The 27145-nt window shown below is 41.7% G+C and overlaps 1 protein-coding gene across 6 annotated transcripts; it reads right to left on the minus strand.

Annotated features, from left to right (window-relative positions):
• Nucleotides 1-1572: 1572 nt before the first annotated feature.
• On the minus strand, nt 1573-27073 carry ASH2L (ASH2 like, histone lysine methyltransferase complex subunit). Of its 6 annotated transcripts, none has more exons than XM_028526562.2 (17): nt 26842-27073; nt 26126-26192; nt 25856-26001; nt 23740-23828; nt 23360-23454; nt 20000-20095; nt 19284-19379; nt 18256-18331; nt 17511-17528; nt 15966-16059; nt 15014-15231; nt 7533-7700; nt 7041-7234; nt 5702-5794; nt 3693-3791; nt 2958-3017; nt 1573-2855 (listed from the first exon to the last, which is right to left on the minus strand). In XM_028526562.2, exons 1-17 carry the CDS (start codon nt 27027-27029, stop codon nt 2748-2750), a joined length of 1905 nt encoding a protein of 634 aa, XP_028382363.1. In that variant the 5' UTR covers nt 27030-27073; the 3' UTR covers nt 1573-2747. The 6 variants fall into 6 exon arrangements, with proteins under 6 accessions (XP_028382363.1, XP_035867508.1, XP_035867509.1 ...); XM_036011615.1 differs by lacking the exon at nt 26842-27073 and adding an exon at nt 26627-26713; XM_036011616.1 differs by lacking the exon at nt 26842-27073 and adding an exon at nt 26462-26500.
• Between the last annotated feature and the right edge of the window lie 72 nt (nt 27074-27145).

Genomic DNA, 27145 nt, shown 5'->3' on the forward strand with positions numbered 1-27145 from the left:
CAATTTTATTTATTTATTTACTTACCTCACCTGAGGACATTTTTTCATTGCTTTTAGAGAGAGAGAGAGGGAGAGAAACATCAATCGGTTGCCTCTGGTAGGTTCCCGAACTAGGGATTGAACCTGCAACCCAGGTATGTGCCCGTACCTGGAATTATACCCACAACCTTTTGGTCACTCCAACCAAGTAAGGCACACTGGCCAGCGCCAGGAACCATTTTATACAGGACTATATAGACAGTGTGTATTCTTTGAGCCCTTCAAATGAACCTTATCAACACACACACACACACACATTGTGAATATGAAGTATAACAGACAAAATCATTACTTCTGTTATCTCTGATTTATGAAAGCCAAATGTACAAGAAACTAATTTCATCATTTAAAAAAAAGTTGTATATGTGGTAATTATGTTTATATTTTATAACTTATACAATTACATATTGTGGGGGAGCTTTGCCCACAGAATCCCCCGTCCACCACGGATGAGAGTAAGTCTACCAAGACATGATCTGCTTGGGGAGGAAAGGTGGCTGATCTCTCAAAGGAGAAGGACCAGGAGCCTGTTCCTCAATGAGCTTTTATTGGGTTCAATTTGCACTGAAATACAGGTAAAGCTCATCAATCACTGTCAGGCAGTAAGGATCAAACGATAACATTCAAAGAACTACGAGGGCTTACTCTGAGTCAGTAAGGTAAAGGACTATAAAAGTTTGGGAAACAAACTCATTTCCTGCTTGGACCCTTACCAGAAAACTGAGGACATTCTTAGCAGAACAGGTTTCACAAGGTTTTATGCATTCTTTCTTAGGCCTGACGGCCCCGGGGAACTGCCTGTTCCTGCCCAGGGTTGCACTGCCCTCCAGCATTGTTTCAGGCTTAAGTCAGGCAGGGGAAGTATGTCATCCAAGAGATAGGGAGACTTCTGGCAGACAGAATGAGGACTCAGGCTATGTCAAAGCAGAGGGGTGAGGGTCCATCACCCCCTTTTTTCTACAGCCCGAGTCCTTCCCTGAAGGCCCCTTCGCAACCATGCCTGCCTTAGGTCGTCCCTCCCTTGAGGAATTTTACCTGCCTAAGCAGTCATCTGCCCAGGGCCAAGCAGGGTGAAGTAAAAGGGGGCAGAGGCAGCACCCCTGCCCGGGAGATAAGCTTTGTCTCCTTAGTGGCTTATGGTCCCAAGGTCCTTCACTCAGCCTTAGCCATAGGGGGGTTACAGCTTCTGAAACCAGGCAGTGCGGTTCCCAACAATATATGTGGTGATTTATATTATAAAGAAGTTACCTCCAGCTTCCTTTAAATAACACCACCCTCATCTTAAACATTCTTTAAACTCTGATGATCCAAAAGCTTTATAACCATGTCTGCCCTTTCCAGCCATGAATGAATAGGTGTCCAGCGGCAACAGGCTAAGACTCCAACCTAAGATGATGTTGATTCAGTGTTAGGTTTCCAGTTAAGAGACGTGTAATGGCCAAAACCATTTGGCCATTAATATATTTGTCTCCCCCCGAGGAGACAAATATATTAATCAAAGTTACTGTGTGAAGATCCAAATGGTCACTTGAAATTTTGGAAATTTCTTAAACAGGCATAATATATGGTTATTCTTGGCAACATATTACCTACCGCATGGTGAACTACTCTACCTATTAAAATACAGGTAGAAATTTGTATGGGGGGAGTTTTGGGGCCCATCCTGGGAGGGCTGCATTGCCACCGAGGTGGTAAAAAGGGAGACAGAGAAGCCACAAAGGGACCCCAAGGAAAGGCTCACTCTTCCAGACCAGTTTTAATCATCAGCCACACAAAAGACTATAAGCAAAGCAGGAAAACCACCTGTACATAGCAAGTAATACACACGTTCAAGGAGAAACACCGGAGGGAGACCACTAACCCTTTACCCTTCTTCACCTCCTGAGAGCCTGACTTTCCCAGAATAAAGGGGGAGGCTGGGGTGGCTGGACGGAAGGGAAGCGACAGGAGAGGGGTGAGATACAAGTCAGAGGCCTCTCGCCCCGCCCCCGCCCGCCATGCAGAACACCCTTCCACGGACAGCCCACCTGTCTGACACTGTCCCCAAGAGGATCCCGAGTTCAAAGGGAAGCAAAGTACCACACGAGCTTGATCACAAGTTTTATTTGGGAAGAGTTTCTAACTGTTAAAGCTGCAAGCGAGTTCCTTTCACAATACAGTTCTAGAGATGTGGTAGTTTCAGAGACCCCAGTGTTCAAAAGTATATTTAAAAACTAATAACAAAAACGAACCCACGCCCAAAGGAAAAGCTCTTAAGATTGGCTCTGGAATGTATAACCATTGACTTTAGCCATTCTCAGAAACAGGCCTACCCCTTCCTTGGAAACCAGGGGGGATGCAGTCAATGCCCACAAGGGAAAAAAAGTCTTAAATAAGTTAGCCACTTGGGCAATACTATCCACTCCTTAGAAAACACAGTAAGATAACAAGCCCCAGTGGCGGGATCCATGGCACAGCACCGGTTTCTCGGGGAGCTCACGGGGTCAGCAGGCGTTGGCACATGGCACACAGAGAACAGTCACCAGAAGCAGGCAGGAGCTGAGGGGCAGGGAACCTCTCCCGGAGCCACCCAGCCTTCTCACTCGCTAACAGCAGAGGCTATGTGCTGCAGTATCTTTGGGATAACATTTGCGACAGTTGAACAACAACAACAAAACCCCACCATTATTCCCTAGAAAGTCCACATTTGCAGAGGAAGGGGGACCTGGTCAGGGTTCCCATGGGGGACTCCGCCTCCCGTCCACTTCTGTTTCCACGTGATACAAGACATCAGCCAGAGTGTGTTCTACGACAGCACCCCAGCCCATGTCACTCATCTGCGGGGGCAGGGAGAAACAGGAATGAGGTGAGTAGGATACCCACAGCAGGAAGTAACAAAGATGCTGGGGGTGCACAAGGACATTTTAAACGTTACTCACAGGGCGGTAAGTGAGGTCCTTTGGAGGATACTTGAAGCATGGTCCAAAGTTAATGGAAACCTGGGGTGAATCCAATTCGAGCAGACATAAAAGATAAGCATACAGTGAAAAACTTAATGGGACACGGGAAAGTATTTTCTTTAAAGGTAGCAGTGACATTCAGGGTATAACTGGATCAATGACACATATGTTAATATTGCTGAAAGTGGTCAACACCTTAGGTAAATAATAGACAATGATTTCTTTTTATAACTGAAAGAATTTCTTATTTTACTTCCATGATGCCTTACCAACAGACTAAAAATACATGGAAACTTCTAGGCATTACCTTTCAAATCACTTAAAAAAAACCAAAACACTAACAGGCTCTAATGATAGTCCCCTTTACACTAAATCACACACACACACACACCCAACAGTTACAAGCTAACGGTAGTAGGTTATCATGACACATTTAACACCAAACTCACATATGCACACAAATATTTTATAGCCTTCACCATGGGCCAGACCACACCGTGCATTCAAAGGACAAGCATGGGGCACACTAACTGCATGATCCAAGCAAACACTTCCTGAAACACCCAACTGATTTTGGAACAAATAGTAACAGTTGGATACCATTCCTGTCTCACTTAGGCTACTCGTATTTCTAGAACTGATTCAATGACTCTCTCGTCAAACCTCACCTATTCCTCTCAAGTTCCGTTCACAGGAGGCACAGAGGATACGTACCGTGCAGCTCTTGTACAGCGAGATGGCTGGAAAGTAAACCCCCTCGAAAATATCTTTGTAGGCCACGCCTTGATTGACACCATTTTTATAAAATATTATCTGAAACAAAAACCATGGTTTTCCTTTAGAATTTAAAAACAGAACAAACAAACTGAGGAAGAACTGACTTGGAGAGCCTTTGAGAAGTGCTGCCAGCAGACCGGTAATGCTGTGTCCTGAGAACAGCATTCAGTGTGAGTGGTAACATCTCACATGATGAGGGCTCTCCGAGCCTACTTACACACCCCATTCTAGGTGGTCTTCAGGTTTATTTGCTTTCTACATTCCGATGCTACTTCTACCAGTTAGACTTTCTATTATTCATTATATTGTATTTATAAAAAGTAATCTGGGCCCTGGCTGGGTAGCTCAGCTGGTTAGAACATCGTCTTGATACGCCAAGGTTGTGGGCTTGACCCCCAGTCAGGGCACATATAAGAATCAATCAATGAGTGCATAAATAAGGGAAACAACAAATCAACGTTTCTCTCTCAAATCAATAAATTTTTTAAAAAGCATGTAAAAAGTAATTTGTTTTTCTACCAATACCTGTTTAAGCTTATTTATTTGTAAGCTTATCCTTCCCCTGCGTTCTACTTTGAAAATCTTTCAGGATATTCTGTCAGTCTCTGAATCCTCATTTTCTTTGTCCTTTATCTCCCCAAACTATTCTAAATATTCTCTCTTAATCATTATTTATTTGGACTTCAGAAAAGTTTCCTTTTTCTGAAGTAACTAACTTTCTCTCTTCTCTCCAGCAAGAGTGACATTCTTCTTGGCTGTACAATAACTTGTTATTTAACATAATCAATAGGTTCTTGGAACTGCGGTGAAACACACTTCAAAGCCAGTTAAGTTTCTGTGGTATCCTACCAATGGTATAACAAAACAATGTTATTTGAGGACTTGCTGTATTTTCTGGCTATTATCATCCTTAGACCTATTAACTGGTTCCCTTTATAATTTTTCAACTGGAACCTTCATTTTTAAAAACTCCTCAGTAGTTTCTATTATTGACTCAGGTGGTTTTACAGCATTTTTATGGAAAAATATTTGCAGCTCAGAACTTTCTTCTTTGCCTTCCCCTTCTGTTTTTGGTCCTATGGCTGGTCCCTTCTTTGACTGTGCTGACCTTCGGCAGACGTGTTCCAACAATTTTGGGACAGGGAAGTAGAGAAAGTTCTGGCAGGGGTGTCTGACCCATGGCCCAGGATGGCTATGCTTGTGGCCCAACACAAAATCATAAATTTACTTAAAATCTTTTTTTGCTTATCAGTTTTCGTTAGGGTTTATATATTTAATGTGTGGCCCAAGACAACTCTTCTTCCAGAATGTCCCAGAGACGCCAAAAGGCTGGACACCCCTGTTGGAGGACACTGCATGAGCCATTACAGCTCTGGCTGCTCCTGGGTTACACAGCAAGGTTCTCTCCTCCCATGTTCCTGTCTCTGTACTCGACACTTCCTCTGATACAGAGTATGCGTCTCTACCCTGACCTGTGTGGCTCGGTTGGGCACTATCCTGCAAAGTGAAAGGTTGACAGTTTGATTCACAGTCAGGGCACATGCCTGGGTTGCGGGTCTGGTTCCTAGTTGGGGCACGTGAGAGAGGCAGCCAATCAATGTAACTCTCACACATTGATATTTCTCTCCCTCTCTTTCTCTCGCTCCCCCTCTCTCTAAGAATAAATATTTTTTAATGTAAAAAAAAAAAAGAATATACATCTCTGACTTGCTTCCTCAATCAACTGTAGATTTCCTTCTTAAATCATTGTTTTCACCTTTCTACAGTGTTTCTAAAGAACCCTGGTCACCCCTCTCACAGCAGTAGCAAGGCATCCCAGAAAGAGCAGAAACACAGTTAGGCAGAGTGTGAGCTTACTCCGCTAGCTCCTTCCCTCACTTCTGATTGGGGGTTGGTCTCAATCTTCAAGGTCTTCCAGTTCTGACATTTTTGGGACCATGACTCACCTCACTATTGGGAGTCTGCTTTAGGCTCTTCTCTGCTTTATCCACAAAGTCTTTTTCCTCAAAATACAAATAACTCTTGAACTTTATCAAAGCCTTGAAAACCAAAAAAGAAAGGGAAAAAAGGCTTATTGAGATATCCAGAACATCCACAAATAGCACTGAGTCATGTGCTCTGCACCAGGAATCTAAAATCTTTGCAGAGCTGGCTTTGCTAGATTTTGAACTATGTGCTTCTTAAAAAGTACCAGATGGCACATGTGTGTTAAACATTTTTTTAAAAGGCCTTTACTAATAAGATTTGTGAGGAAACACATACATATAAGTACATATACACTCTCACCACAACATCAGAACAACTAAAACTCTCAGATATGGTTGGTGGGAATGTAAAGAGTTTGGCGATTTCTCACAAAATATATACGTAACTACCCTACGACCCAGTAGTTCCACTTCTAGGTGCAGACTCAAAAGAAATGAAAACATGTTTACAAAGAGATTTGTTCAAGAATGGTCACAGCCCCAAACTGGAAAGAGCTCAAGTGTCCATCAACAGGAAAACAGATGTTATATATGTTAGTTATTTTTCAATAAAGCTGGAAAAAAAAACACCCAGGAACATGGATGAGCAGACTGTGGCATGTTCACATGGTGAAGCAGTTACTCTGCAGTAAAGAGCAAACTAGAGGAACATACAACACAGATGAATCTCAACAGCATTAAGCCAAATGATGGAATCCAGACATAAGACAACATACCGCACGGTTCCATTCATATAAGACCAAGAACAAGGAGAACCTACGGAACAGAATTATGATGGGAAAAAAATTCTAAAATGTAGCTGCCGCTATGGGGGTGGGACAGGGGGCTGACTGGGAAAGGGCGTCAGGGAACTTCCTGTCACGAGGACAGAGTCTGTCTCAAGAGGGGTTTGCGTTAAATTTAAAACCGAGTGAATGAAAATTTGTGCATTTCATTTTACACAAGTTTCACATCAAAAGGAAAAACTAAACAAAGGTTGAACTCTAGCTAATGATGTGCATCCAAAGTACTTGGTTAGGGAGTGTACTGATGTCTGCAATATTCTCTGAAGGACTTTAAAACAAGATGGATGGGTGAGGGGAGAATAAGTGGATAACACAGTAATAGAATTTAGGTGACGGGTACTCAGACACTGATTTTTAAATTCTTTCAACTTTGTTATGTCTGGAAATTTTCATGATGAAATGCTGGAAAAAATGTGAAGGGCAAGTCAGCATCACAAGAGGCCACAGGCCACAGCTGCAGGCACTGGCTGCCACAGCTCGTCAAACCCAGGAATACCTTAGGAGGACAAACTTACTTTATCTTTATAGGTATCGGGGAGTGACTTGGCTGTCTCTGTGTCTTCAGGAAGACTGATATAGAATCCCAGGACATCTCCCTGTCCGTAGCCAGAAGAGTAGTGTTTGCCAATGGACTGATGGAACTTGGTTCCCTTTTTGCTCCGCCAAGAATAGCTAAATTTATCATAACCTAAGGGCGCTTGAAGGTTACCTGTCACAATAAAAAAGATATGCAGGAAGTCAGCAGACTGCAACTTAACTCTGGTTTGCTAAAGAAAAGAATTCTTACTCTCTTTTTTAGGGGGAGGGGAATGGCTGATTTTGTAAAATGTCTAACAAACTACTTCTGACAAAGAATTACAAAAATATTCCAAGAATTTCAAACTACTTAAACCCCCAGGAACTGAGTTTTATGCCTCCAATTCAATAGGCACCAAGTAGTAAAACCTAGTCATACAGTCTTTCACCTCTATACCAGAGTCAATGTCCATACTATAGCCCCAGCTCACCTAAGGGCTGAGACCAACCCAGCCTAGCAGCAGTGTCTGGCGGCATCTCGTCCACCGTGATTTCGAAGTACCAGGCACCTTTCCGCACCCCGTGAGAAGCCCGCACCATAGAGTAGCCTTTCTCTCCAACCACGGTCAGCCGGTCATCAGAGATCTTGAGCTGGGGCGCTTCGGAGATGGAGAGAAAAACAAACGTCTGCAGCTTCTCTGAGACCCTTGGAGACAACTGCCACGAAACCAGGGTCCCTTACACTCCAGTAAAACACAGTGAGAGATCAGCAACAGCAGGTCAGGAACTGGGAATATTAGTTCAGGAGTTTAAAAATCTCAACATGAGGTCAAGATGACAGATGGAAAAAAAGGAAGAAAACTGTTAGGCAAACCAGTTTTGTTGTATGTGATTTTATTTAAGAGGACAAGTTAAAATTAGTTATACCGTTTATTCTATAAAATATAATAAACCAATTATAACATGTTTGGATCCTGATTTGAATAAACCACCCTTTAAGACGTAACTTTTTACTTTGAAACTTATTTCAGATTTTTTTTTTAAGATTTTATTTATTTATTTTTTGAGAGGGGGGGGGGGGGGGGAGAGAGAGAGAGAGAGGGGGAGAGAGAGAGAGAGAGAGAGAGAGAGAGAAACATTAATGTGCGGTTGCTGGGGGTTATGGCCTGCAACCCAGGAATGTACCCTGGCTGGGAATCGAACCTGGGACACTTTATTTCAGATTTTCAAAGAGTCAAGAGTCCTCACTCAGCTTCCCCAAATGTTAAGACCATCTATGACCATAATGTAATTATCAAAACCAGAAAACATTAATATAATACTACTAATTAACCAACAGATCCTGAAAATAAGCCAATTATCAATGTAATATCCTTTTTCTGATCCTGGATCTAATCCAAGATCCCACAATTCATTTAGTTGTCATATCTTCTAAATGTCTTTCAAATCTGGGTCAGTTTCTCAAGGCTTTCACGACAGTGACATTTCAGTTTGTATGCCATCCCTCACTTTGGTCTGTTGGCTGTTTCTCCCTATTTGAGTCCAGGCTACCCTTCTGTCAGGAACACCCCTGAGGTAATGCTGTGCCTCTCAGACCATCACATAAGAAAACTTTGATCGCCTGGTCAAGGTGATGCCTCCAGGTTTCCCCACCACAAGGTTACTATTGTCCCTTTGTAATTAACAAGTATTGTGTGGAGAGATAACAAGGTATTTGAGAAAATCTGATTATGATCTGAAGTCACACAATAGCAAGGAATTACTTATTTTGTTAAGTGTGATAATAGCATTATGGTCACAAGAGAAAATGCCCGTACTTCTTAGAAATGCTTATTTTTTAGAGTATAGAGATTTACTTCTTAATAATTCAGAAAAAAGAGAGAGACAGAAATAAAGGAACAGCCCTGGCTGGTGTGGCTCAGTGGATTGAGTGCCGGTCTGTGAACCAAAGGGTTGCCGGTTCAATTCCCAGTGAGGGCACATGCCTGGGTTGCAGGCCAGGTCCCGGTATGGGGCACGCCAGAGGCAACCACACACTGATGTTTCTCTCCTTCTCTTTCTCCCTCCCTTCCCCTTTCTCTAAAAATAAATACATAAAATCTAAAAAAAAAAAAAAAAAAAAAAGGAACAGATAAAGCAAACACGGCAAAATCTTAACTATTAAATCTTGGTGAAAAGTATTTCTCCCAGACCATGAGTACAGGGAACGGTCACTGTACTCATGGTCTCTACCTTCTCATACAGTTTGAACCTTACTTTTCTAAGAGGCCATTATGTAAGATAAGGAGGGGACCAATCTAAACCAATTGGAGGGGATATGGTGACTTAGAAATGAAGAAAAAATTATAGACAGGTGGGAGGCTTGATTTTATCAATGTAGAAACATCTCTAATACAATTAAGACTTAACTGAGCTCGGACTTCCGGCAAGATGGAGGAATAGGTGGACGCACCGTACCTCCTCGTACAACCAAGATTAGAAAACCAATAATTTACAACAATAATTTACTATCAGAATAACACCCAGATCCAGCAGAGGATTTATCTGAATGGAAGTCGGGCAGCCAAGAAGTTGAAGTAGACGCGTTCATCCGGACTGGTAGGAGAAGACGAGCCGGCGGGCATGGGGCTGGCTCAGGTCGGCGGCGCGCGGAGGTCGGGGGAAGGTTTGGCGCGAAATCGGCGCAAAAGCCATCCGGGGGCGCAAGAAGGCAGCGGTGATCCCTGAGTACGCAAGCTGCGGCTGGCAGACCCAGAGGGGTAGCAATTGTGGACCAGGGCAGAACTTGCGGCCCGGAAGCCCAGACAAGGGTCTGAGTCCAGGGTAACGGAACTACCGCCATTGTTTTCTCCCGCCCTGCTCCCGCTCCTGCCCCGCCCCCACATATAACGTCACAATCTAGCGGCCCGGGTGCCCAGCCCCGGTGAGCACCTAAGGCTCCGCCCCCCACCATAACAAGAGCAACCAGACCGGAAAAAAAAAAAAAAAAAGGAGAGACGGGGGGGGGGGGGGGGGGGGGGGGGCGGCGCGGGACAAAAAACAAACCCATGTTTTCAACAGAGCAGATCAGTCCCCCCAGGACTCATCCTTTTGAGCAACCAAGAATTAGCCAATCTATCAGATGCGCAGTTCAAAACACTGGTGATCAGAAAGCTCACGGAACTGGTGGATTTTGGATGAAATCTAGATGAAAGAATGCAGATTGCCATAAAACAGATGCAGGAAGACACGTGGAGGAGAGCCAATAGTGAAAGGAAGGAATATGAGTCTCAAAACAATAAAGTGGACCAGAAGGAAGATAGAATCAACCAAGCAGGAAAGCATGATGAAATAAGAATTCAAAAAATTGAGGAAAAGATTAAGAGCATCCAAGACACCTTTAAACGTACCAATATCCGAATTATAGGGGTACCAGAATCGGAAGGGGAAAAGCAACAGATTGAGCATGTATTTGAACAAATAATAAAGGAGAACTTCCCCAATCTGGCAAAGGGAACAGTCTTCCAAGAAATCCAAGAAGCTCAGAGAGTCCCAAAGAAGTTGGACCCAAGAAGAAACACACCAAGGCACATCATAATTACATTAGCCAAGGTAAAAACGAAGGAGAGAATCCTAGAAGCAGCAAGAGGTAAGGGGACAGTAACCTACAAAGGAGTTCCCATCAGACTGTCAGCTGATTTCTCCAAAGAGACCTTACAGGCAAGAAGGGGCTGGAAAGAAATATTCCAAGTCATGAAAGACAAGGACCTACATCCCAGATTGCTCTATCCAGCAAAGCTCTCATTTAGAATGGAAGGGCAGATAAAGTGCTTCTCAGATAAGGTCAAGTTAAAGGAGTTCATCATCACCAAGCCCTTATTTTATGAAATGCTAAAGGGACTTATCTAAGAAAAGAAGATAAAGAAAAGACATGTATAGTAAAAGGACAGCAAACTCACAAATATCAACAACCACACCTAAAGCAAAACCAAAAGAAACTAAGTAAACAATTAGAACAGGAACAGAACCACAGAAATGGAGGGCACATGGAGGGTTAGCAGCAGGGGGGTGGGAGGAGGAGAGAGGGGGAAAAGGTATAGAGAATAAGTAGCATAGATTGTAGGTTGAAAATAGATAGGGGGAGGGCAAGAATAGTACGGGAAATGTAGAAACTAAAGAACTCATAAGTATGACACATGGACATGAACTAAAGGGGGAAATGTGGGTGGGAGGGGGGTACAGGGGGGAGGGGAGAGAAGGGGGGAAATGGGACAACTGTAATAGCATAATCAATAAAATATATTTTTAAAAAAAGCTAAAAAAAAAAAAAGACTTAACTGAGAAAAAAGCATTTGAAACAGTGTTTGTAACTCTCTAAAAGTTGACTGAATTCAATCAGAAGAAACACAAAATTGAGATTAAGAAGCTTTTATCAGGTTTGTATAATTTACCAAGCACGTCCACTGCAGGTAGGTAGGCAGACAGACGGGCTCACTGGCCTCACAACCGCCATCCCGAGACCCTGTGCTGATGGCGACTCTGTGGCCTTTCAGGACCACGCCTGCCTGTGGTAGAGCCTGAAGGCAACCCTGGCCTCACGCTCTTCCCTCTGTACCACAGTGGCTCTTGTATCAGGCAGATACAGCGGTGTCCTCCTTGTGTTAAATGCATATTGTTTAACAGAACTTTCTTAGGTATTTGGCAAATTCTACCTTCTCAATATAAATACTTCTTCCTTTACCCCTTCCTGAACAGTTCGGTCCTAAAGCCACCGGGTGGGGGTGTGCAAGAAAGTGTCCATGATCGATGTTTCTCTCACACATCAATTTCTCTTTCTCCCTCCCTTCCCTTCTCTCTAAAAATAAGCATATAAAATCTTTTCAAAAAAGTTTTGTTAGAAATAAGTACTAAGATATTTATGGGTAAAATAATATGCTATCTAGAATTTGCATTGATAGTCCACAAAAACAATAAAATTTCATGAAGTATACTCCTCTAAAAGCAATTAATTTAGCCCTAGCTGGTGTGGCTCAGTGGACTGAGCACCGGCCTGCAGACTGAAAGGTCGCTGGTTCAATTCCCAGTCAGGGCACATGTCTGGGTTGTGGGCCAGGTCCCCCAGTTGGGGGTGTGCGAGAGGCAACAGATTGATGTATCTCTCTCACATCAATGTTTCTCTCCCTCTCTTTCTGCCTCCCTTCTTCTCTCTCTAAAAATTAATAAGGGAAATCTTAAAAAAAAAAAGGCATTTAATTTAAAATCACTTTCATGTTCTACTAAAGGATAATGAATGGTATTTGTTAAATGAATAAAAGAACTATTATATATTAAAAAGAGTTTTGCAAAACAAAAAAGTCACAAAGAAAGTCACAGACAACCGACACACTGGAAGAAAATGTTTACAACCCGTACCATGGACAAAGGGCTAATACACACAGGAACAAAGGACCAAGACCTCAGTAAGAAAATGCGGAAAAAAAAATCAGGTACTTCATGAGATAAGGACTCTCATACAGGAAAAAATGTTCAAAGGAAACCCAAGGAAATACAAATTGAAACAGCACAAATACCATTTCTCACCTATGAGACCAGCCAAAATTAAAATATAAGACAACACATTCTGTTTGTGAGGCTATGGGAAAGCAAAGACTCTACATTGCTGGTGGAAATGCAAATGAGCACAGCCTTCTGAAGGGAAACTGGCAACCTCTAACCAAACTACACATATAACTTACCTTTTGGTGCAGCAATTCCACTTCCAGAAGTCTACCTTGAGAATATACCACCAACAGCACAAAAATGCATACACTCTTGATTGGTCACTGCCTCTGTGACTGCAAAATACCGAACACACTCTAAATGCCCCTCTGTAGAGTGGCTGAATAAACTATGTACATCCACATAATGGAGCTTCATACAGTTAAAAAGGAAAGTAAGAAGGATGATCTCTTTGAGGGAACTGTATGAAGCAAAGCACAGAAGGCCACCTCTAGTATGCTGCCCTTAATGTATGAAAGGAAATACACACGTATCTCTGCTCATCTGTGCAGAAGAAATACAGGAAGGACAAACCGGAAACTAAAGAGAATGGTTACCTACAGGGGATGGGCGAGAAAAAGGGTGGAAAAAAGGGAAAGAGAAGGGAGCGGAGAGGGTGGTGTTGAGGAGGTAGTGACACCCTGAGTAAACCTTTCTGTACAAACTGAACTCTCAGAGCCACAGTAATGTTTCACATACATTCACCCCACCTCACACACACCCGAGACATGCTAGAACCCAAACAAACACTAACAAATGAACCTAACTGTGTTACAAAGAGAAAAGAGAACCCTGTTGAAGGAGGTGGGGAAGAAAGGAACGAATCCAAGTGAACAGCGTCTTGATGGGATACTGCAAGGACAAAGAGAAAAAGAGCTGCACATAAATGCTACAATCCAGTTCGTGAACGTTTCTCACAGGGGTCAGCAATTCTGAAACTACTTCATATGCATGTTAGAAATGAACAAACAAATAAATATGTTGTAGAGATTTAGAGTTAGGTTTCTCACTGCTGAAGTGACAAAGAAGGAAAGGCAGATGGGTGGAACAACCCTGTTGTGTTTGGAGTCCAAGGTACCAATGTAAACTCTGTAAAGCCACGTATATGTGTCAGTGGACATACATACACTTCCTCCTCGTGCCTCCTGAGCATCCAGAAGTGACACCTAGCAACAGTCTTAAGAAAATAAGGTTTCTAAATACCATTCTCCAGTCAAAGGAGCCATGGCTCCTTGGAGACGTAGCTGACACTTGGCCTGGGGCATGGAAAATACCAGATGAACCAGGAACATCTTGTAATACCAGAAAGTAAGGAAGTACACTTAAAAAAAAATGACACATCAAAGAACACAGGAACAAACCTGAAGAATTTTCTAATGGCCATAGCTGGAATAATTTGACCAACAAAATAAAGTATACCAAAGTAACCCCACAGAATAAAATAACTATCTATGAGTCCACACTGCTATAATCAATTTAATAGTAAATGGAGATCGGTGAGTGAAAAAAAAAATCTGTAACAATAATTCTCGAATAAAAAAGTAATAATAAATGGAGAAAAAATCATCAGGCAAACACCACATTCATAACTGTAGCAAGTAAGATCTACTGATGGATGCTAAAATTAGTGCTTAAAGCTTTACAAAGAAACAAGTTATTTGCATAGCCTCAAAGTATCTTTCCCCAAGACACTTGTTAAGTACAAAGGCAAAGACAGTAGAGAAAGCCAGCACAAACCACCTTAACCAAATGATCATAGGCAACAGGAGCAACCAGCAGACATAGCGACATTATGAACTCCATGAGATAATGCAGCGAGGACCCATTTCTTCAGTGTTCCCCCCACACCCCCCCAAAAGCATAATCTCAGTTTAATTGTGAGAAAAAGACAAACCCTCACTGGGAAATATTGGGCAAAATAACCGATTAATACACTTAAAAAGTGTTAGGGTCATGATAAACCAGCAACTACTGAGGACCTATTGAAGATTGCTAGAGACTAAGTAGTAATAACTAAATGTAATGTGACAGCCTAGAAAAGAGGCATTAGTGAAATTTACATAAAGTCTTTAGTTCACTACTAGCATTTACCAATGTTAATTTCATGGTTTTGATTACTGTACTATGGTTATATAAGACATTACCATCAGGAGGAGCTTATGAGGCATATATGGAAACCACTGTTTCTGCAACTTTACTGTAAGTTTAAACTTAGTTCAAAATAGAAAGTTTTAATAAATCATATACATGTATATGCATGTGCATCTATGTGTGTGTGTATCATGGCTACATAGACAAAAAAATTAAGTTACTTCTTTGATGTTCTGCTGAGTCTAGAAATGGGGTGTGGAGGAGTGGTTATAGACTGACACATATCTAAGCTTAGATTGGACAAAGCTGACGACCGCAGTTCAGGGTAACTCGGGTCCAACACAAACATTAATATCTTACATACCTCGATCATGCAGGGCTAACAAAACCCGTTCATACAAGCAGGCTCTGTAGAGGTCTCCAGGAATAGGTTTTCCTGCCCAGCAGTCAAGTTCAAGCTTCTCAGGGTCAGGGGCGTGGGGATCAGGCTCAGCTAGAATATACCGATAGCCATCTTTGTTAAACGGGTGTTCCAAGGGGTAGCCATGAGGGGGAAGGCGCTGAGCAGAAAACAAAGGGTCACTGCAGAAAGGAAAAAATAAAATCAAGAAACTAAAACCCCTCTAGCTCAACTGCCTTCAGTTCTGTAAGAAAGGCCTCTGATTTACTTCAGCTGGAAAACAAGCAACTTCACAAATATGTTTCATTACTCAGACAGATTGTCCTGCCCCCTGCAGGCAAAATAGAGAAATGAAAAAGTCTCTATTTGGTAAACAGATTTGGTTAAATCACCTTAGTCTGTTCCGGTTACCTGTATCTATGACACTGACTCAGTAAGTACATCATAGGAAGAGAGAAGAGGAATGAAGGCAATTTCCTTTATGTACTTACTATTACAAACTAATAAACAGGAACTCAGCAATATGAGCACTTACTATCTGTTGTCTAAATGAGAGATGACCTGGATTTCACCACAGTATTAAACAAAGTAAAAGAGGCATAAGACAGCGTTCACAATTGGTTTCACTCCCTCTCCCCCATCTTGCCTTTGTGGAGAGGCATTACTGGAACCTTACTGCCCAGGGGAGTCAACAGAGTGCTGCCCTGGGGCTGGCTTGCACAGTGCCAAGTTTGTAAATCAGGATATCTAGCCTGGGGTTATTTTACCCCTTAAAGTGCTCAAGATTAGAGAAAAATGGACAGGCTTTTGAACCTCAGACACATGATCTATTGGAAGTATAGCTCTTTTCCCTCTGATAGACAGCACCAAACAATACTCTAACAGTGGTGAATGGGGGTGAGAGTTCTCTGCCCACCTCCGAGCCTTCTTGGTGGTCCCTGTGGTCCCTCCGTCCTGCTGTTTGCGCTTAGCTCCTCTTCCTTTTCCACTGCTTCCTGCTGCGATTCCCCCTTTGAAGAGAAGGAAGATCACTTTCAATGAGCTGTGATAGAAGCACCATGTGGACACTGAAATTCCATGGGGACTAACACTCCCAACGTGCATTTGTGCAACACCTACAGGAGGATTTCCTTCCCAGGAGCATATTGGATTTCATTCTGGTTCTGAATGAATGCGCTGAGTGTCTCACAGCCCAGAACACCGAGTTCCGGCAGTACGCTCAAATGAACCTGGGTTACATTTCCAACCTTCCATTCTTAGTGAACTGCAACTGCCAGTACACATTCTGAGGATGTGACACAAATGCATTTTCACTCACTCAGGTTCCCAACACCCACAGCTAACAACAACTACGATAACAACAAAGCTCTTCTTCCCAACCAAGTCAATACAAACATCCATAAAGAGAGAACATCCTCACTGCAAGGAGATGTTTTCTTGCTTCAGCTACACATGATATATTCCATGAACACGATAAAGGCACAGTATCTGCAAAAGCACTTAACTTGACTACCCAACAAGACAAGAGGACATCAGACATGGAAAACAAAAACAGAAGTGCTAGAAAGGTGTTTCTCTCCAGTGCTGCTACTGTGGTGTCTAGTGTAGCTGCGCATGACACAAGTTTAAGAAAGAAGGCTTTAGATTTAGCAGGCAATTTTGACAATTATTAGGACTGTGCCAATGCATAAAATTCAGTTTGGACTAACTGAAACTGGAACCTGGCTTGTGGAATTGAGAGCAAGTATTAGTAGATAATTTACATATTGAATTTAAAAAAATTTAGCTGCATACTAAAGCCACAAGGAACACTACCTTGTGCATTTCTGAAATAGGCACTTTAAGCTTTTGTCCAATGCTGTCATACCCCTCAATCGGTTGGTCCTCCAGGAAAAGTCCCTGAACTGCAGGAAAACACCTTTAGGTAAACAACTGCATGTAGTACTGTATCTTAATTTGAGGCAAGCTTAGAAATTATCAGCAGTTCTGCTGCAATGAAAAGAATCGAGACGTTGAGGGCAGGCCATATTCTGCATACACAGGACCAGATTTATGTGGAACTTCCTTTTACAAACACATCCAGTGTGATTCCTAGTTCTCATAAAAGGTTTAATATTATAACTGTTGCAACATCAGCATCTCTGGTTTGAGTTACCTTAATCAAAAAACTGTTAGGTTTTTATTGTCATTTGCATTTTAATTACTTTAAGGGAGTTTCAGATCTATCTTGAACAAAACAATTCTGGCAGTGTTAGGCAGAATATGACAACGTACAAGCTTTTAATTACTAAGATTAAACTGGAACTACTGTTTCATATTAAATGCTACTGCCACCGCTTTCACAATGCTTTAAAATTTTAATTCAGTTTTAGCTTCCACCACAACTCAGCAAAAAAGCATTTTTCCAAACCACAAAATACTTAAGTCTGAGAGGCTGAAAGAAGACAGAGGAGGAATTCACCTCCCAAAGAGGCTCCACCTGTAAGAACAGAAGTGGCACCATATATTTGTCAACTTTTAACAATTAAGAGGGGAAGAAATGGTGTAAAAAGATAAACAATACACTCAGCTATTTCCAATCTTAGAATAACAGAGAAAATGATTACATATTTAAGATGCCACCACTCAAAAAAAAAAAAAAAACCCAAAAAACACACAAGTTAATGATGCCGTGTGTCACATAAATAGTTAGCTACCACGCGGCAATCCCAACTCTCATTTGATTACATTGGCAATGAAGGGCATTCCTGCTATTAGACGGGTTACTGACAAAAGTGTGCTATAGTGGGTGATCAATACAGAAAATGCTGTCATGCGCATAAGCTGAACTTCCAGGGTGAGGAAATTAGAAGATGGGAATAGGAAGTTTTTAAAGTAAACAACTGAAGTTTCGGAAAAAGAATGGAAAGCAACTGAATCTAAACTGTTAGTTATAAGGCTACAGTCTAATGTAAACACAGTAAATCCAGCCTTAAAAGTGTACTTTATTTTATGCTACATCTGTTTCACTTAAGAGCGAACTGTGGTATAAAGTGCCAAACAGTTCTCCTCGTCTACCATCTGTCAGAACCTTGGCTAGCTCCTAAAAATTGAGTTTGGGGCTTTAAATATCCAGTTAAGAGTCAACCCAAAGAACACCCAATTCTAGGCACATCTGAGTTCAACAGCTTCCAGATATTTCATCAATGAGACATTTAAACACTCACCATTTAAATTCCCACTGGTGGACACAGCACTGCTTTGTTTTTGATTGTCATAAGCAGGACCAATGTTACTAAGATCCTAGAGAGAAACATACTCAATTATGAAAGGAGTTATATAATCCAACCAATCTGGCAAGGCTCAAAAAACAAACAAACAAAAAACACCCAGGAGAAATTCTAATAGAAGGAGAAGTGAAACTGGCAATGCTAAAAAGTCTGAAACTTGCAGGGGTCCCAAACTTGGATGCTTCAGGGATTAGCAAGTTAACAAGTAAAGCAGATCAAGTGTAAGAAGCAAAGTGGTTTAAGGGCGATGATGAGTGACAGGCACCAGGGAGTGGGGGTGACACTGGGCCACAGCAAACTGGCGTGCCCAAGACCATTCATTCCCTCAGCTTCCTGGCGGGTTTCAGGCCCAGCGCAGTCCCATCTTTTCATTTTCCAAGACTGAAATCCGAGTTTCTGTGTGAAATCTTAAATTTTCAAGGCTAGCAAATAAAGCATTTTAAGGTACAGCAGAAAGATCTGACCTCCTGAGATGCCAACTCTTAATGTCTGAGTTGCCTATTATTGAACAAAGAGTGGAAATTTACTTTTTGCTCATGTTCTACTAGGTGCAACAGAAATTCTTCACATGAAATTTTCTTCACAGTAACATGTTTTTAAGAGTGAAATTAGAGATAGAAAATCATGGGGGAAAAGAGAGAAAACTGTACTTGAACAAAAATTAAAAAAAAAAAATAACTGGAATGGCATATTCGTGTTATAAGTAAGGAAACTAAAGTTAAAAAATATAAGAATAATATGCGTAAAGTGGTAACATTTTGGGGAAGAGCCAGAACTAAAATGCTAATCTCTTGGTAAAAGGTTAGTATTCTTTCTCTCCACATGTGCCAATAATGATTTATTTGGAGCCCACCATGTTACAGGTATGTCATGGCAGTGTGTTATATGTGGCAAATACAGAAATGTAAACAACACCCAATAATTCCCTATCCCCCAAGAGGAAAATATAAAGCATATGAACATACCTGATCCAAAAGTCCAAATTTGGGATAATCTTCTTCTGGGTCCTTACTCCCAGGATCAGGGTGTTCCTTTACCAAAAATACATCTCTTTCTTTACTCTAAAAGGAAACAGTGTTTTATTACTGAAGATTTTATTCTTAAAAGTAGTACTGAATGATCAACCAGCAACTCTAACTCCTAGATACAATCTCCAAAAAAAATGTGTTGTTTTTCTCTCTGATTAGAAAATACATGATTATCAAAAAATTCAAATAGTGCAAGTTAAAACGAGAGCCAAAGGCCTTCATAATCCCCACATACCCCTCCAGCTCACAGACAGAAGCACTGTTAACAGCTTGCTGATTTCTCCCCAAGTTATCTTTATTTCTAAGGACAATAATGTATAGAACAGCGTTTGTTTTTAAATCAAAGAAAAAAATTGTCTCCAATTTCAATATAAAATTATACTTGCAAGAGTGCAGTGAACAAAAGTTTCAGTGTCATGTAACAAGGTGATGCAGGACCAATGACACATAACTGATGCAACTGACTGCAACTGACTGATTTTGTGCAGAAACTATTAAAATTGGCAAGTAGTTATATCATACTCTCCAAGACTTAATACTAAGTTGTTCTCATTTTCTTAGTCATAGCATTATTTCAGTGAGACTAAAGAGAATTTAAGTTGTATAAAGAACACTGCCTAAATGTCAAGTCCAGTCAATTTTTGCCTACTTACCATCGTTTTCACAATGTTATTTGGCCAAGTCATCTTCCCAGGTCTCTGTCTGGTCGTCATGCACTCCCAGTATTTATCAATAAATGGTATGATATCCTAATTTTTAAAACAAAACATTAAGACCTTTATAATTGGTTTCAGAGCTATGCTCACAAAAAGGAAAGAAAACTGCATATTTTCAAAGACTTTGTCAAGAGTCAAATCCATGTTTAGTCTTCATGATTGAACAAACATGTAACTGCATGCAAACAATGCACAGATTGTGGGGAATTCAAACAAGTACATACAAACCTTAGCGACAGAGAGCTTACAGTCGAACCAGACTGTAATCTTGGTTGCCGCTGAAAGATGGCTACAAAGCTCATCTGCTTTCTGAGCTCCTATCTCCACCCGCCGGAGACATCTCCACCTGGACATCCCACAGGCACCTCAACCTTCTTGTGAATAAAACCGAACTCTGTTTCTTACCTCACAAATCTGCTCTACAGATTTTTTTAATACATATATATATATTTTTTATTTTATTCTTAGAGAGAGGTGAAGGGAAGGAGAAAGAGAGGAAGAGAAACACTGTGTGTAGTTGCCTCTCACATGGCTCCCACCAGGGACCTGGCCTGCAACCCAGGCATGTGCCCTGACTAGGAATCCAACCAGCAACCCTTTGGTTTGCAGCCCGCGCCCAATCCACTGAGCCACACCAGCCAGGGCTGCTCTGCAGATTTTTATGCTTGCTGTTAACACTACCACCAACTATCACCCAGAAGCCCAACCAAGACACCACAGAGGCATCCTGGATTCTTCTCGCACAACCTTCACAACTGATCGGTAACCAAATGAATTTTATTTTATTTCCTTTCTTTATTAATGAGGGGGGTGGGGAGAGGGAAAGGGAGAGACTCCAATTTGCGGCTCTCTACTGTTTTATGCATTCATCGGCTGATTCTTGCACGTGCCCTGAGTGGAGATCAGACCCTCAACCTTGGTGTATTGAGACGATGCTAACCAACTGAGCTACCTGGCCAGGGCACCAAATGAGTTTTAACTTTTCAGAGATTTCTCACCAACCAGGCCTCCTTTCCATCCCCACCGCTTTGCCTGCGGTCCTCGCCAGTTCTTGCCTGCATGACTAAAACAATGTCATGTCTGAGCTCGATCTTCTGGCATCGACTCTCCCCTCTCCAGGCCATCCTGGAGTCCAGAGTCCACCGCCAACATCTTCCTCTAGAGCTGTTTCCACGAAAACCTACATCAATACTATTCTTACCAAAAATGTTTCACTTGAGCCTAGTCATGAGGAAAATATCAGATAAATGCTGTGAACCCTGAGAAAGAAGATACCTACTCAAAAAGGCTCCACACGGCTAACTAGGCTTAAATTTTAAAAATAATAATAAAGTAAAAGAATCTAGCAGACATTTTCTACAGAGGCCTCACCAACTGCACTTCAGGGAGAGGTCTGCATTGAACTGCCTGCCTGCAGTGTGTATTTCAACCAATAGGACCGAGGCTTTCCCTATCCAATCAGAGCTATGAATCTCTGACCAACCACAGTGGCTCTATTCTGACCAATCAGGGAAGTGCCTTTTGGACCAATCAAACTAGGAGGATTTGGAGTCCTTATTTGTATGAGGACAGACCAATCAGGGACTGGAGTGGGAACTTCTGTCCATATAGGCCAGCTCCTGGTGGGTTCTCAGAGAGCACTTCCCGTTGTCACTGAAGGCTGCCTCTCTCTTGCTTAGCTGAAACAGCAACTATGTCCTGCCAGAGCAGAGAGCCTGTGGTTCCATAGCTGCTTCATAGCCAGGCTGTTTTCAGAGCCCTGCTTATCACAATTGAGCTGTTTTGAAATGAATGACAAGTTTCCTTCTTCACGGCATCCCAAATCGAGGACTCCTGTTGGTGTTGAATGGCCAGCAACCACTGGTTGACAATGCAAATTAGGAACACCATGCTAAAACGATCTAGGTTCTTCCAAAATTTCTTATTCTTTAAAATTTTAAATGTCATAGCAAACCCCAAAAATAAATAAATAAGTAAAGAATATATTCCAGAATACAGACAAAAGAGACATTACAACTGAATGTAATGTGTAATCCTTGATCAAATCCTGGATAGAGGAAAAAGCTATGAAAAATATTAAGACAATATTGAATACTGAATAACTACTGAATAATACTGAAAAAATATGTATGTATACTGTATATAAAAGGATACAAGTTGTATATGTTAGATACTTTATTGCATCAACTAAATTTTTTGAGTATGATCACCATATTGTGGTTATGAGATAATATTGGATAAAGTGTAATGTCTGTAATTTAGTCTCATATAGCACAGAGGGAAAATATAGCTGGGCGTAGATAAAGCAAATGTAGCAAAATATTAACTGGCAAATCTAGGTGAAGAATAAATAGATGTTCATCAAACTATTTGACTTTTTCTGTATGATTGAACATTTCAAAATAATTTGGGGAAAAAGATAAACTATGAGAAAAAAAACAAGTCTATCACAGCACACCTCTATTTAAAGCACTTTTTAATACAAGGGAAAAAAAGGGGGCAGGGGAAGGACCCTCTGCTTCTCCTGCAGCTTCCATAATTAAGCTCTAGTTTCTCTTTAGTAGAAAAGGCCCTTGCCAAAGCCTGATCCTGGCTATGCTGATCTAACTGCACATCCTATAGCAGTGTCTTTCAAACTGTAGGTTGCCAACTACTAGTAGATTATAGGTGGAAACTGTTCTATAGACCAGGATAGAAAACGTCAGCGTGCATAAGGAAAAGATCAGACGGTAAGCCTTGTTAGATGGAAGTTTTGTTTCAGTTGTAAATGAAAGTGGGTAGGTATGAATGTATACTAGGTCACAAAGTAAACATCATTTTAAATTAATTTTCGTATTTCTTACCATGAATCACAGCAGGAAGGACTCATGGATGGAATAATCAAGTAACTTTGAATCCTAACTAGTAGTCATGTGGTTTTCCAACTTAATAATAAAAGGCATGTATAACTGACCGCCTTTCCCTATGACAAAAATCTGTGATGGCATCTATAAAAATAGCTCAACTAGACTGAAAAAGTTCACCTCAAGATCTGACTATTAATTGCGAGCTAGACAGTTATTTGCTTCTATAAAGCCAACCAAAACTACTTAAAGATTCATCCTAATAGCTAAGCCAAATGATATAATGTACGCACATTAGGACGTTATTAAATCACATAAAATAAGAATAAAATAACCACTGAATCAAGTAACATAGTCATACAAATTGGGGGGAAGTACTTATTGTTAAAGAGTAGATGTAGACATTCCACCTGATTCTTTGGCCTAATTGCAATTACATTAATTGCATCTCTACCTTATCTTTGGAGAACATGGTTTTCGGATGTTCATCTTGTGTTCGGGACTGCCACGTTAGGTTGGCCAAGGCACTAAGGCACATCTCCTTCAAGTCTATCAAAAACAAAAAGGAAGAATAAGTTACCTATAATACCAACTCTTATTACCAAAAAAAATATTCAACGATATGGTCTACAAATGAACAACTATAGTACTAAAAAGTAAAGTCGTCATTTGACCTGAAACAGACAATAGCAATTATTCAGAGCTAAACCCCAATGCAACTTATACCAGCTACCAGGCAAAGGATTCCTGATTCTGCTAAGCCCATACCCTTTTTCCATACCAGCTAACTACAGGACAATTCTGTTGCAATACCCCACAGTACTCTGTTCTTACTTGCTTGCTTTCGGAGGAAATAGGTATTCCCGCTATGGTGGCACACGTTGCAGTGAAAGCTGTAGTTGGTCATGAAAGGTAGACAGGATCTGCAGAACAGCCGAATTGTACATATCAGCAAACTTCTACACACACTTCTTTGTAAGAAGTAAAACAACAGTGCAAGTAATACCACCATATTAATATGTATATATTTATATAAGATTAAAACTTCAAAAGGTAACCAAAATCAAAACAGGGCTTGTATTTTTACAAATACTTGGATTTTTGTGTCACAAATACTTAATAAAACATTCTAGGTCTCACCTAGAGTGATATTAACAAAAATGGAAATGACAAGTGTAGAAGAAAAACTGGTAAAGCTTGGTGGCTGACTAAACGGAAGAGTGGGCAGGAAATGAAAGGAGTTCTAGCCACTTAAGACAGCTTGTACCATAAAGAGGAAATCTCCTGAAAATGGGAATTCAGGGGCAAGAGAAAACTTGTCTGTTTGAAGAAAGAGAGGAGGAACCCAGGAGAGGGAAAGAAACTGAGTATGACAGAGACTGAGAAATTGATGCATTAGAGAAGGAAAGCGGGGTGGTGATTGTACTGGATGACTAGAAAAGCACAGGGAGAACTCAGTCTTAGAAAAAAGAGAGTAACAGAAAAATAAATGATCAGTGTAAGTTGGAAGAGAAATCAAAATAAAAGCAGGTTTATCTTAGACTGAAGCTAGCTTAAGGCATTCTCAAAAAGGAGGTTCCCAAGTGTGTGCCCACTGCTACCACTCATGGAATTAAGAAACATTCTTATGAATGTTAAGGTTGAGCTCCCTTACCTTTACTTCTCTCTAGAACCCATTCTGTTAAACAGCCTGTGTGATACCCATTTACAGAAGGCAAAGCCTCATGCCAGAGGCAGGTATGGATATATAGTTATTTAACCCAAACACAATCAGGTGTTTAGAGCAGCCTTTTTTCCTATCTTTCTAGTTCACTTCCTCCTCTCAGCTGTAGAAGATAAGCTGTCCCACTTATTTGGGTTTCAACTGTTAACTTCTCAAATACAGGTACAAACTGGTCTTTATCAAAACTCTGAACTGTGGACTGATTCTTCCCTGGATTGTTCCAAGTTATCTCTTTGGTAAATTTCCTTTCCTAGATCCTGTCTATCCAAACAACCCCAGTGGCCAGGTTTTAGGTCTTTTCTAAGTGACAAGATTTGCTCAGCTAGTTTATTTTCCCTATAGATATTTCTACCAAGATCAATTCTTTCTTCCAGATTCTTTTGTACTTTTCTTCCTTTTGTAAACATTTTATCCTACCTCACCAGTCACATGTTAATGGACCATTAGCATTTCTAAAACACACTTTAACTTTTTCTCTAGAAAGCATTCATCAAGTTACAAACAAGGGTATTTCTTCACAATTCCACCCAAGGAAATCAACTTAATAATGCACCCGTATTTTGAGATAGTCCTGCCTAAATTTACTGGTATTATATGGATCACAAGAAACACCAAGGAGAGCCAAGCAGTACAATTACTGCCACAGACAGTCAGTAATTGTCACTTGCTAGCTGTTGATAAGGAAAGAAGAAGCCTTTCATTCTCACTCCTAAAGTGATTTTAATTCACTAGAAGAGGTAAAAGATTGGAAATAGGTTTTGCTGGGGAGAGAATTCAGGATACCTAAAGGGATGAATTAGAAGCAAAAGCCGAAAAAGGATGGATCAGGCCTGAAGGGTCATCTCAAATTTTTGACTTCAGGCTTTGTCCACCTATACACAACCCTTTCCCAAAAATCCACCAACACCCAACACAAGGTTCAAATGATACTGATTCAAATCTGTTTATATAGTACTTTGTAAGCGCATGATTTTGTCTCAAAATGGTTGTAAGCTCAAAAGCAGGGATAGCACCCACCACTGTACCTATTAGGGCTGTGCTCTCAGTAGGCAGAAAACACGCTCAGGGTATTAAAACAACCGACTCAAGTCCTACTACTCACTGAACAGAGGTCAGGAAGCACAGGAGAAACTATACTGGCCTACATTTATACTGGCCTACAAACTGTTGAACATGTTGAGATCTATTTCGCAAGCCATTCTTACAAAGACGACAGAAAGTACTCACGAGGTATCTATGCCAAAGGTGTCTGCTGTGAACCATTTTGTACATATCCCACACTGCAGCTCTACTTCTCCCAGCTGTCGGCCATTCTCTTCATCCACGGAGCCCGCTTGAGTATCCATCACCTCGGACGTATCCCCAGCACCTTCCTGTGTCCAGAGAGCAATCAGAGAATCAAGTGAGTTGACCCGACTGTATTTCTGACTCACTCAAAAACTAAAAAAACAAACCAACCTTATTTTGCCTTGCAAACATCTAAAGAGAAATACTTACTAGTGTATCTTTTCCATTAGAGGATTCTGTCTCCAAACCACCACTCACATCAACAGAGTTTGCATCCCTACAAGATAATGACGGCACTCAAGGAAAAATTTTCAAGAGAAACGAACCTCAAAGCGCCTATTCCCAAAGAAAATGACCGAAGTACTGTTAAATTTCACACTCAGACTTTTCAGCTAAGCCCTTTCTCAGGCTCGATGCCCCGGCTTAGGAAGAATGTGGCTCAGAAAGGAGGCCCATGGAACACAAGGATGCAAGGATGCCTAATCGGCCCTTACAGACAAATCTACAAGGGATGGAATTGGTCCTGGGGGAGGTTCACAGACCTCCAGTTCTCCCACTGTTTCAGAGAGACCGCCACTTCTTCCAGCCTGGCAATGTAAAGTGGTTTCTTCTCTGGGATAGTTGAGGGGTTTCTGCTAGAAGACTGCACTACCAGCCCCGCACCGGGGTGCAAGGACCGGAGACAGGACAAAAAAGTTGGCTCTCACAGACCTTAAAAGGTGCGGAAAGGGGCGTAGTCTGAGATACAGTTCAGAAGGGACGGGCCAAGCGGCGGGCGGGACTACGGTCCCGGAGGGGGCAGGGCGAGCCGTTGGGTGTAGGGCCTAGGTTCGGAAGGGGCGGGCAGGAGGGCTCCCGGGAGCCGCGGGATTCCAAGAGGGGCGGGCCTCCTTCCCCTGCCCTCCAGCGGCTGCAGGGCTCTTTACCCGCTTTCGGCCTCTCCGGAACTGGGGTCCGCTGCTGGAGCAGCAGATGTCCCCTCTCCAGCTGGAGCTGCTGCTACCGCTACCACCTGCTTCGTCTCCCCTTCCTCGGTTGCTGTTGCATTCGCAGCCGCTGCTGTGCCAGGTCCTGCACCCACTCCAGGTCCAGGTCCAGTTCCCGCCGCCGCCATCACTGCCGCTTCCTAGACTTCTCGCGATAACACTACCTCCGTCTCGCGAGAGTTGCTGACTGTCTCTAAAATCTTCAAATAGTAAAGGCTTATGGTGGGTCCACTGCCCGTCTGAG

Source organism: Phyllostomus discolor, chromosome 11 (genome assembly GCF_004126475.2).
Source record: "Phyllostomus discolor isolate MPI-MPIP mPhyDis1 chromosome 11, mPhyDis1.pri.v3, whole genome shotgun sequence".
In the NCBI taxonomy this organism is placed as follows: domain Eukaryota; kingdom Metazoa; phylum Chordata; class Mammalia; order Chiroptera; family Phyllostomidae; genus Phyllostomus; species Phyllostomus discolor.

Coding starts and splice junctions, on each gene's coding strand:
- ASH2L (XM_028526562.2), bottom strand. CDS start 27,029: ATGGCGGCGGCGGGAACTGGACCTGGACCTGGAGTGGGTGCAGGACCT. Junction 18,332..19,283: donor AATTTGGACTTTTGGATCAG/GTATGTTCATAT, acceptor GTTTCTCTCTAG/GATCTTAGTAACATTGGTCC. Junction 3,792..5,701: donor AGCAGACTCCCAATAGTGAG/GTGAGTCATGGT, acceptor TTTTTGTTTCAG/ATAATATTTTATAAAAATGG.